Here is a 12,096-nt window from a genome sequence, read left to right as displayed (position 1 = left end):
AACTTCAAGAGACCCTGTCTCAAAATGAAAAGGGGCTGGGGATGCAGCTCAGTAACAGAGCGCTCCTGAGTTCAACCCCCCAGGGGAACACATGTTAAAAAAAAAAAGGCTGGGGATTTAGCTCAGCGGTTCAGTGGCCTGCCTTGCAAGCGCAAGGACCCGAATTCAATTCCCCGGTACCAAAAAAAAAAACAAAAAACAAAAAAAAGAGGAGTAGATTATATCATTGAGAAAATTCTCCCTAAATGGAACAAAAAGACAGAGACAGAGTGAGTGGAAATATAAAAAATCTGAGGACCATTCCAGGAACTCCAGCCTCTAAATCTAAAGTAAGAGAAGTGAAGTAACAGGAAGTGAAGAAATCCAAGAAGTGAACCATGAAAATTTCTCACCACCAAAAACGACATGAATTTCCAGAATCCAAGGGCCTGCAGTAGCCAGTAAGAACCTATCATAAAGCCTATGGCTATGAGATCTCAGAAGGTGAAGTGACAGAACCGAAGAATTTTCAGAGAATAAAAACAGGTTCCTAATAATAGATCAAGAATGAGATTTGTATGGAACTCTGAACAGCATAAACAGAAATAATAGAAACAATGGTTTTGAAACCTGAAGAAAATATAATCGCAAACAATCAGATATGAAGGAAAAAAAATATTTTCAGTCATACTAGGGTCATAAAGTTTGCCTCCAATGACTCTTTTTTCATGAAACTAATAAAATACACCCTCCATCAAAGTGAGGAAATGGTTAAACCAAGAAGACATGAGATCTGGAACACAAGGAAAGAACCCTGACAAAGAGTGGCAGAGAGGCTCCTCATAAAGATGAAGGGAACCCCAGGGGAGCAGCTGTGCAGTGGTGAGAGATGCCTGCCCAGGCTGCAGGAGGCTGGAGGGCTGGGGAGGGATGTCTGAGAAACTGACACACCTGCCTGTGTGCAAAGGCAAGTGTAGTGTGAAAAAGGGAGCTGTGCAATGAACACTGAGTAAGGAAGCAAATGAGCTGTTAACTCCAGAGAACCAAAAGGAGGTAAAAGAAGGAAAACATAGTCAGAGTACACCATACAGCTCAGCTATGAACAGTAACAGAAACTGTGAACACCGATCACTGGTCAGACCGAAAACTGTAAGCACTACCGGACAAGGAGGAACAGGAAATAGAGAACTAAAGCCTTCTCAATCACACTGTGAAGTCAACAGAAGGTGTCTGTTACCCAAATAAACAGTGAGAGCTGAACCTGGATGTCTCCAGGGAGTGGGACATGTCTTTCCTCAAGGGGAAGTAGGAAGAGATCTTTTGTTTCCTTCTATAACATGACCTTACAGAACGGGAAATGAACCCATGCAAGCACCCTGCCACTGAGCTATATTCCTAGATATTTCTATATATTTCATTCCGAGACAGGGTCTAAATTGCTAAGCTGCCCCAACTGGCCTAGAATTTGCAATCCTCCTCCTGCCTCAGCCTCCTGAGGCACCTGGATTACAGGAATGGGTCACTATGCCTGGCTTGCTAACTCTTGAAAGTTGCACTATAACTTTGATAAAAATAAAATGACTTATTTTTTAGTGAGGGAAAGAGAATAAAGAGTAAATTTCAACATTTTGATTATTTTGTTCCCATTTTCTTCCTGCACATTATACATGAGCATTTTCATCTAAGTTGTAATCATGCTCTAGATAGTTCTGATTCATGAGTTTTCACACTTAACACCTCATTAGTCTTCTACACTTTGAAATTTTTTGAAAGCATAGTTTTTAATGGCTGATATTATTCTAATACACATTATTCTATGATTTAACAAGTCCCTTTTAACTATACATCAATGTGTTTATAATTTATCACTATTATAAATAAGAAGAATATCATTTTGTATAGATCTTTGTATACTTTGAATGTGTCCTTAGAATAAACTCATAAAAATGGATCACTGCAGATTCTAGGGTCTTTGCCAAATCAGCCTTCGAACTGGTTGGGTCAGGTTTTACTTCCAGTACAGTGTGGAGTATTCATTTTCCTGCCTCCTGAGTATCAATTTTTCCCATCTTGTCCAAAAGTTTTTATATGTGTATCTGCAGAGTGTGTTTTCATTGACTACTTACTCACTTTTGTTCTTTTGTGAGCTACTGATTTATATCATTTGCTCATGTTTCAAGACCTCATTTGTATTTTGGACTCTTATGAGATAACATAAATCATACCCACAGACCCAATGACCTATAGGTGCCCTGAGAAAACCATTTCTGAATAGAGGTGGTTCTGCAGAGTCCATCCAATCTAGGAGAACCTGGCCAAGAGGCAGGGGATCAGGCACCTTTATGACTTCTTACACTTGACTGTTTTTACAGCATGTCCTGTTTTCTACTTGTATTCTGGTCAACTATACAAATTTTTTTCTTTCCAATGGGCAAGTCCCACACAGCAAAGGACTCCCCAGGTCTAGACTTGCAGGAGGACAGCGCATAACCACAGCTAGTATTTTACTCAAATAGACCAGGCAGCCTTCTTGCTAATGAGGTCTGCAATGAGTCCCACTGTATTTAAATGGGCAATGCATTAAAGCAGCCCTCTATTCCCTGATTTTAAAGGCCTTCAATAATGTCTAGACAGGTCAGAATCCCTTTCCAAGAGCTGATAAGAAAGCTAGCACAGAGGTGATTTAGTTATAAGAATGGTTCTTTCCATAGTAATCTTGCCAGCAGGCTCTCTGAGCTCCAACCCTGACCTTGTTCCTGTGGAGGATCCCATCCTTGCTTGGGTACTGAGTGCCACAAGCCATCTCCTCTCATTGGCTCACAATCTCCATGAGGAGTAAAGATCTACCTGGTGAATGCCACATCACAGCCTAGAGACACTTTACTTAATAGAAATTCAAAAGAAGCATCAGCCTCAAGAAGGGAAGAAGCCACAGGGTACGTCAGAGTGACGTTCTCATTTTCTGGAAGAAGCCTGGAGGCAGACATGAGGCTCCTCTCCGTTGGACAGTCTCAGTCCAATGGGAGAAGAGACACCCCCCACACCTCACTTCTCTAGCCAGACCCCTGGCTCCAGGGCCAAGGAGGCATTAAAAACACCTCCAGGTAGTAAGTGGGACCCCTGACCCAGCTGGCTGGGGAGGACAGCTCTTTGAAAATTAAGCTAGAGTAAATGGAATATTAATTGCCCTGGATGGTCAGAATTAAGTAAGTGCTCTCTCGCAGTGGCAGCTCTTAGAGGGGGCCTTCTTTGAGCCAACTCATTTATAATCCCAACCATTAGGCCATTTGAAAGAGGATGTTTTCTGTAGCTAGGAACAAGTCTTTAAAAAAAAAAAAACATTTTAAAGGGAAGAGGTGGGAGAATAGAGAAAATGGGCACTTGTGCTGAAGGCTTCCATCAGCTGAGGAAGGAGCAATTACTGCCAAGGTGGGTGTTGGACTAAGACAGCCCTTTCTCTCCATCCTACCACTCCTGTGATCTGCCTAGGGAGTTTAATGGAAGAAGGATGTCATGGCCATCGGACACTTTGAGGTAGGCACGATCCAAGCTGCGCTGACACTACCCAAAGTGCCGACCTCAGCCACAGCACCCAGAGTGTATCTGTTTGGTTGCTTAATGAAAATGGCTTGGCATTTAGGCCACAACAAGAATACTGTGGCACCTACTATATGCACAGCCCTAAGTCAGACAGCACACTGGAGCTGGACCAAGGTACACAGCACACAAAAAAGGTCTCAGTGCCTCTTCACAATTTGTCTGCATAAGATCTATCTGAAAGGCCCGGAATAACTGAGATTTCCTAGAGATTTAGTTCAGGAGATCTGGGGTGGACCTAAAGATCTGGATGGCTAACAGGTGACTAGGAAACACGTTTCTAGGACCACATTCTGAGAGCCAGGGCAGTAACTCACACCCTTGCTGAGCACCCAGCAGCCCCATGTGGGTGCTCTCTACTGGGACAAGCGTTACTCAAGTAAGCTCTCATTACCAGTTCATCTCCCTGGAAGAGCAGACCCTGGCCTCCTCTACCTCCCCACCCCTCACAGAAAAGACACAGCTGTCCTCAAGTAGCTCCCAAATGGCAGTCTGATGTCAGGTCAAGGCTACTGAGCACAAGAGGACACAGGGAGCCCAAAGGGACAGGGTGGAACACCACCTCCTTGGGCGGAGGGAAGTCTACATATTGTCCAGCAAAGGACCTGAAGCCATGCTTTCGGGCAAATGGCACCAAGCTTCTTCCACCTACTCATTGGAAATGCAGCATAGGTGTCACCCTATCTGCCCCTTACAAAGATGTACAGTGGCTTATGGGCAAATAGACAAAAGAGCCTCGATTTCCCAGGGGCAACAGCAGCAACCCTAACATATTCCACTTGTAGAAACCATTCCACCAACTCTTCTATCTAGAAAAGCAATGTGTTTGGAACAGACCTCTGGCATGCAATATTCAAGACTGATATATACACCATGCAAAGAGGCCTTTGCTGTGGTCAGGCTGACCAGTACGTTAACATGTAGAATTCAGGACTTGGGAGTCCTAAGCTGGCCCCGGAATGTCAGGTGTGGCTTTTACCAATTGTATGGCCTGAAGCAAGTCATGCAACCTCCTGAACGTTCAAAGCAAAGCAAATATCACTAACTTCCATGATTCACGGAGCAGGTGAGGGGCCCCAGGGAGATGCCAGATGTCACATGTTTTGCGCTCTGTGAAAAGGCCATTCTACAGCAATTGCATCTTTTTTTTTTTGGAGACAAGGTCTCACTACGTATTTCAGGCTGGCCTTGAACTCACTATGTAGCCCACAGGATTACAGCCCTGCATTACCATTTCCAACGAGGGTATCACGTATCATTCGTAAGCCCCCAAGTCTATCTGAGCCTAGAGAGACTACCAAACCCGCAGATCTGGAGAGACAGATGGCTTGTTCATTTCTGTTACCAGTCACTTGAAGAGAAATAGCAACAACAGGACCCTCTCCCCTACTTTTTCTTTCTATTCAAATCAACTAGCAACACAGCACCAGATTAATATCTCTCTGATTACTAAATTGTCATTCATGGAGTATAAAACTTCATAATTTAGTTATCAAGCCTACTCCTCCAGGCTGACACTGACAGTGGGGACCTACACCCCATGACGATGTATGTGGGAACTCCTATGCCGCTCTCCCCCAACCCTGGATAGGAATTTCCAGCACTCTGCTTGTGTGATTACATTTAGTACAATGCTTCCCAAACTTTCACTTTGTGGCTCTCTATAAAAAGGAGATCCTGTTTAGCCATCTCGGGTGGGGACAGAGGCTGTGGGTGAGTGACTAAGGCCAGACTGCTCAAACTGGAGGTAACAGCTAAGTTCCAGGCTGCCCGTGACCACTGAGGAAATCTGTTCTCTGGGAGCTGGGAAGCTCTAAATGGGCCCAGTAACCTTACTAGGAGGTACTACTATAATTCCATTGGACCTATAAGGCCACAGATCTCTTACTAGGAAGACATGCAGGCTTAGATATTTCGACAGCTCCTCCTGTCTCCACATCTAGCACCCTGAAGTATTTATCTCACAGTGCTGGGGCCCTTCTGCAGTCTGATTACTCTCTTTCTTCTCCCACAGAAGGTCAAACATGACAGGCACTGAATCAACACCACTACCACTGGAACTAAAGTGGGGCATCACTCACAATTGCCGCAGGATCATATGGGGTGACTGCATATATAATTCTAGTCCTTACAGCTACCCTGCAGGGTAGAACACCCTCACCCCAATTGCACACAGAGGGAAAAGACTCTCAAGGCTGAGCTGGCTCAGCTATGAAAGAGGATAGCTACGACTCAAGGTTAGTCCGCAGAATCCAAAACCTTGTCTTTTCATTGCCAAACTGCCTCCTGCTCAGAGGATCAGGGAGCAAGAGGTCTTAAGAAAGATGCAGAAGCCTGAATCTGATGACCACGAAGCCTGTTGGCCCTGTGTAAGGACAATACTGGTGGCCCACAGCATATCAACTTAACTTACTCCTTTGGCCCTTGGAGAAACAAAATTTCCCTGGAGAGGGGGTATGCCTCATGCTGTCACCAGCTACACCCTCAGTCACTGGTTAGCTTTTTAATCAGGCTGGGTTGATGGTCAAATGAAAACAAACTGATTTGAAGACCTTTTTGTTGCAGGCCTTCCATGTACCAGGCACTGGGCGAGGCCCTGGGATGGGACAGATAAAGACACAGTCCCTTGCCTTGTGGAGCTGCGACAACAGGATCCATTCCAGCAAGTGGTCCTGGAGAAGTCTACCAGGGAGCTGTAGGGCTGGGAGGACTGGTCACCCTTCCACCTCAGGCCACCCTGCACATACGGCAGCTGCACCAGGCACTAAAAGAGGAACAGCAAACTGCTGAGGGCAAAGACAGCAACTCCCTGACCCAGGAGGGCCAAATTAGGGCAAAACCAAGCCCCTGAGAGTGAAAGGAAACAGCCTACCATGATTATGAATTGCAGTTTTTAAAAAAGTCACATGTGGTCTTTTGTTGGTTTGTCCGTAACAGCCATACATTCCTCCTCTGTGTAGCCCTACTCTTCTGTCTGAACCTGTTGGTAGGACTCACTGCTGCTGGCACACATGTCCTTACTAGAAACTGATAGCCCCATGGAGAGCTGCTTTGTTTTAATACCACGCGGTATTAAATCCCGATTTTACAACAAAACCACAAAATCCCAATTCTCCAGAAGGCCCCTGACCTGAAAGGTTTCATATCATGGCATGGGCTGGAATACAGCTCAGAGGTAGAACATGCACGAGGCTAAGGGTTCCAAACCAGCACCACATACACAGAAAGAAAAATCAGCTTTACTGTATCATGGCAAACACAGCAAATGACAACACACCCTTAGCCCTTTGGGGCTCTCCATTCCTCTGGCCCCCAAAACTGTTGATATAGCATCTTATAACACTGGCAGGAAGCTTTAGTCTAAAGAATGGAAATGTCATCAATCCTCAGGAGACCCAGGATATAAGTGGAAAAGCCAGACGGATCAAAAGGACCTGGGAGGGGATGGGGCATGGCTGAACCAAGCCAGAAGCCAAGCAGAGCCAGTAGGAAGCTGGCGGGGGGGTGGTCACCCCAAAGTCCCTGCCTTCCAGCCAGAGTCTGAGCTGGCACATCCCACCTCAAGCAATAATAGAGGCCCAAAGAGGAGAACACTGGACATTCTAGACAGTAAAGTTTTTAAAGTCAACGAAGGCCATACATCATCCCAATTCAAAGGAAGAAACTAGCATTCCTGTGTGATGTAGTGCAGGCTAAAGTTATAAATAGCTTCTAAAAAGGTTAGTAAAATGCACAGATGATAAATCTACAGTAGGTTACTAAGGGAAACCAGGATGCTCAGTGCCAGAATCTCACCTGTTGCAGTAAATGTCTGGTAGCTACCCTGTGGCTTCTTTCAGTCTGCTTCCCATTCTGGGGGCTGGAATGTGGAGCCTGCTGTGGATGGGCACTTCCTAGCTCTGCCTTTATTCAATGCAAGCCCTTCCCAAAGTAAGAAAACCTATTTCCAAAGTACAGCTCTCTCTGGTTCCCATAGCCCACTTGCTCTCCACTTCCTCCTCTGGGAAAAGTCTACCAGGAAGGACATTTTATGATGAGTACAACACCTTTCTCCCTTTCCGCTTCGCATTCCAATCGTGCTGGGCCCTTGGGTGCTGCCCATGACATGCAAAAGGAGGGGCCCACTGAGGCTGCTTTGGGTAGAGATTCCCTTTGTCAGGGGAAGCGCTTCCCTGCACATCCAGAGGACTCAAGGGGCAGGCGCAGCTGCTGGCCGATGTCAAATGTGAAACAAATCTCATTTGTCACTGAAAAAGCTACCTCAGGGAACACCGGTGTAGAGTATTTATGGCTCTCATTTAGGCATCCCTGAACTTGTATGCTTAAGTTTTCACAGACATACATAGCAACAGCATGGCCAAAAGCATACACATGGACTTCCACATAATAAGACAGGAGCTAAATCTAGAATCTAGGGATCCCAAAGTCACCCCAACTCACATCCTCCTGAGTGTGAGTATTCTGGGACCTGGGATAAACTAAGATTTAGTCCTTCCCTCCTCATGATATCAAATTCTGCCTTCCTGCCAAGGATTAAGAGATCAGCTGCAGTTAGAGAGCAGCTTGCCAGGCAGGTCATGGGCTGCAGGCCATGAGTTTGTCTGAACAGTGGGAAATTCTTCCTATTTCCCCTTTGCTCCAAACAGTGCAGAGGCAGAAGGCAAAATCCACCTGCAGACTCCCCACCAGAGCAGACAGTGGGTCTACTACAGAGCCAACCCTGATGACCCGAAAGCCAGCAGGAAAGGAGAAGCTCCACTGAGGCCTAGGCAGAAAGCCAGACCTCTCCACAGGACCCAGTACAGAGGAAGGGGCCTCTGTCAACTTTGACTCCAAGATGCTTGGCAGCAAAAATGCCATTCTGCTGCCCTTGGACCACCAAGGCTCGGCCAAGAGAGGAGAGGGCTTCCCTTTGGCAGGGATGCCAGTGAGTGAGCTAGGACATTGAGGAATGTCACTAGGCAAAGCACTTGATGGGAACTGACGTCTAACACACTCTATTCTCATTCTCTGTCTCTTTCTCTCTCTGCTAACAGAAGCAGAGGTCAGATGGAAAGCAGCCAGTGTAGAAGGCAAAATGTCACTTACTTTGAACATCTCTTGACTGTTAGATTCCTAATAGTAAATTGAGCAAATGATGCCTGCGGCTTTGAACTGGACAGGTTACAGCGTAGGCCACCAGTAAGCAAGTAGAGGAAACATGCCAATTTAAGGGCGGTGCTGTTGCTGTTATTTAAATAGATATAGCAAGTGCCCACATGCATGAGAAAACATTTGAGAGAGAAAGCAACTGTCTTCCAGCACTGTGAGCTTCCTCCTCCCATCTTAGCTTTCTGAACAAAGAACCAAATGAAGTCCACCTACGCCAACTTTCTTCTTAAACTCAGGTATTCCTCTTACATTAATGGGGCTCCATACCTCTGCTGAAGAGATTCTAGGATCTGGTTTCTAGTGGAATTCCTATCAACTCCAGACAATGAATGCACTGACCTCTTCCACCTGCGAGTCCCTCTCCCCACAAAATTGAGCGAAGTACAGTACTTTACTGCAGTATCATACAACTTCTTGTACTCGGCACAAAGAATAGTATCAGCTGCTTTTACATATGTTAAAGAATTTAAGACAGCCTACAATCTTGCAGTGCAGATTCTAATTATCCACATTTCTATATATAAATACAGTAAATAGGTAGAGGCACATGACTAGCACGGCAAGGTGAAGCTCTGAACCCGAGCCTGTTTGGTTTTAAAGCCACGCTTCCTCTACTACCCATTAGGCCTGTGTGTGAGTGAGTATATGTACACATGCACACATGTACGTGTACGTAAATAAATTCAATACAGATTCCTAGAGACATGGAGTATAAAAGAGCAATCTCTGACACAAAACATGGCCAGGCATCTGATCCAGACACCTATGCTGGCTGTGATGTATCTCTTACCTTACATTTGTTCTTTTGTACTCTTCAGATGTTTAGCACAGTACTACAGGTACAACAAGCACTTGTCACTTGGTCTCATCATTGCTAAAGTTACTTATTAGTAATCAGAGATGAGGCATTACTAACTTTGATTCAAAAAAAATCTTAGCTGCTGGGAGAAATACCAAGGGGACCTAACACATATCTGGGCCAAGAGAGTAGGTGTCCTACCACTGAGTAAAAACTGTATGACTTGAGCCTTACGTTGATCCTGTTTGATATATATGTTAGTCTTCTGCTGGAAAGAGCAATTAAGATGACATATGGAAAGGCCTGGGGCACCTCATTGGATTGAAGTTCCCAAGTTAGCACAAGTGGCATACAACCCTCACTTCATGTCTGTGAAGACTCCACATATCACATCTACGTGTACACAAATAATTCAACCAACTTGGGGGCTCTCCACAACTCCCATGACATCTGGTGTGCCTAATAACCTCCAACAAGAGCAAATTCAGACCTACGAACATGGCTGCCCCAAGTCTGATAGGTAGAAGGCACTCAGTGAATGTTCATTGGGTTGAGTGTGCACCGAAGTTCTGACATACACAGGTGCAGTTGAATAAAGGAAATAAGAGAAGAGGAGGTAGTGAGAGAAGTTAAAATTAAAGACAAGTTTCAAATATCCCTTTTAAACCAGCAATGCCAATCTTCTGTTTATCAACTGTGCTACTTAAAAGTTGGTCTTGATTGAGTTCTGCCACTTGCCCCCCCCACCTTCTTGTGAAGGTAGAAGGAGCAACAACTGGAAGGCAGACACCAAAAGGGTTCTAAAAAACTGAGAACTAGCTGCATGGATTTGGGTGCTTGGTGACAGGGAGTAATCTCTCACACCTTGACATGCCAGCACTTCTCCATCCTCAGATGTTCGGTTAACTTCACAGTTTAGAAACCAAGGCCACATCGAGCCACACCCAAGACACTTCAGAATACAACACAGAATCTGAGTATCACAATTCTGAAAGCCAAATCTAAACAAGCTACAAAACGTACCGCTCCCTTTACTGAGTGCCAAATACGTACTCGGCTCAGCATTAAGCATTTCAGCATACAATATGTGCAGGAAGATGGTCTTTTTTAAGAAACACATTTTACACATAAGGAAACTACTACTGGACTTCCCCCAAAGCCAAGTCCTTCAGCTGCTCACACATCCCCAAGGACTCAAGTCTGCATGACAGGCAGAAACTTACGCCTGAGTCTTCCTGTCAAATCAGAGCTGGATTCTGTGAAACTTCATCACACACAATCATCTCAGTCCCACTGCAAAAGTGGGTCTGGTAAGGATACAGGACCAAGGCAGAGAGACACAAAGAAGACCCCAATCCTACAGAAGCACAGCCTGGCCACTCCTGATGTGCAAATGCTGGCCAGATGCTGCAGGGAGAAGTATGCGTTTCTTTTTGCACAATAATCTCTCCAAAGAAAACCCAGACAAAGTCACCTGGCCTTCCTGAGCCGGGAGGAAAGCTTTGCCTCCAAGATTCACACTGAACTCTTAACCCTGCCTCCCCATGCCAACCCCAGGGAGTGACTGGATCTGGTTGTTTCTTTTCTTTTTTTCCCTATGGTCCTCTGCTAACACCACAAATTACGTTTTCAGGGACTCAAGGCCCAGATTGCAATGATGTTGTAATAAACATAACCAGGACCAAATGCCTTCCCATCATATTAGATGATGCCATTTCCTACCAATCAGACTCCTCGGGCAGGCAGACCACTCACCAATGAGGGACCAGACACAGGCTGCGAGGGGGAGACCTGGTCATCTGCAACTAAAAATAAGGGCGCTTCACCATTGGCCTGTCACTTTGCAACAGGAGTTGGGACCCACATGCCCACTGCCACACAGAACGACCCACACAGGCAAAAACTTTCACAGTCCAAGGGTTCACATGGGTGGGTTGGTCTGTATTCGGTTTTTGTTTGTTTGTTTGTTTGCTTTCTTAATTGGATGACTCAAGAAAAGACCAGATCCAGAGGGAGACCCCTGGCAGACACACCCTCCCACCTAGACACAAGCCCTTCACAGACACACAGAACTTGGGGGGGAGGGGGTGTCAGGCAAAGGCCGAGACACTCACCTGTCCGGCTGTGTCATAGAGTCCCAGGAGGTACTGCTTGCCCCCCACAGTGACGCTGACTGCAAAGACAGAAGTGGGGGTGGGGACAGAAGCTCACAATGACCGGGCTCTGGGGGAACTCCGGTCCCCACCTTGACGCTCCTCTCCCAACCCAGACAGAGGCACGTGGGCGCCCCCTGGGAGATGTCACCCCCTTTTCCTAGCACACAGCTCACTGAGAAGTGGCCTGTTATGGGGTGTGATGTGGCTCCCGCTGTCAGCTCGCTCCCCCCAAGTCCTACAGCCAAATCCTGCACGGTACCCCCAAATGTTTCCCCCAGAGACTTGGGGCAGTAGGGGAGGCAGCTACGGGAAGGTCAAGGAGGGCACCGGGGCAACGGGAAGTGGGGAGAGTAGGGCTGGGTAGGGGGCGGTAAGAGGGGTGGGAGCTGCGGCCCCGCGGGAGGCTTAGCCCCG

The 12,096-nt window shown here is 46.3% G+C and overlaps 2 protein-coding genes across 2 annotated transcripts in view; one reads left to right on the top strand and one right to left on the bottom strand.

Annotated features, from left to right (window-relative positions):
* Nucleotides 1-12,096, bottom strand: part of Rhoq (ras homolog family member Q) — a 38,892-nt gene that overhangs the window by 24,178 nt on the left and 2,618 nt on the right. The window contains exon 3 of the mRNA XM_010615898.3: nucleotides 11,641-11,732. Within this exon, the coding sequence (XP_010614200.1) occupies nucleotides 11,641-11,732 (92 nt within the window). The remainder of the gene's footprint in view (nucleotides 1-11,640; nucleotides 11,733-12,096) is intronic.
* The window catches only part of Atp6v1e2 (ATPase H+ transporting V1 subunit E2), a 24,059-nt gene continuing 23,754 nt past the window's right edge, over nucleotides 11,792-12,096 (top strand). Inside the window, exon 1 of the mRNA XM_010615773.3 lies at nucleotides 11,792-11,937. The gene's annotated coding sequence lies outside the window, so the exon portion shown is untranslated. The remainder of the gene's footprint in view (nucleotides 11,938-12,096) is intronic.

This window comes from Fukomys damarensis, unplaced genomic scaffold (genome assembly GCF_012274545.1).
Source record: "Fukomys damarensis isolate Sample0158 unplaced genomic scaffold, DMR_v1.0_HiC HiC_scaffold_2, whole genome shotgun sequence".
In the NCBI taxonomy this organism is placed as follows: Eukaryota; Metazoa; Chordata; class Mammalia; order Rodentia; family Bathyergidae; genus Fukomys; species Fukomys damarensis.
Note: the sequence above shows the minus strand (reverse complement) of the source record. Positions and strands in the feature narration are given on the sequence as shown.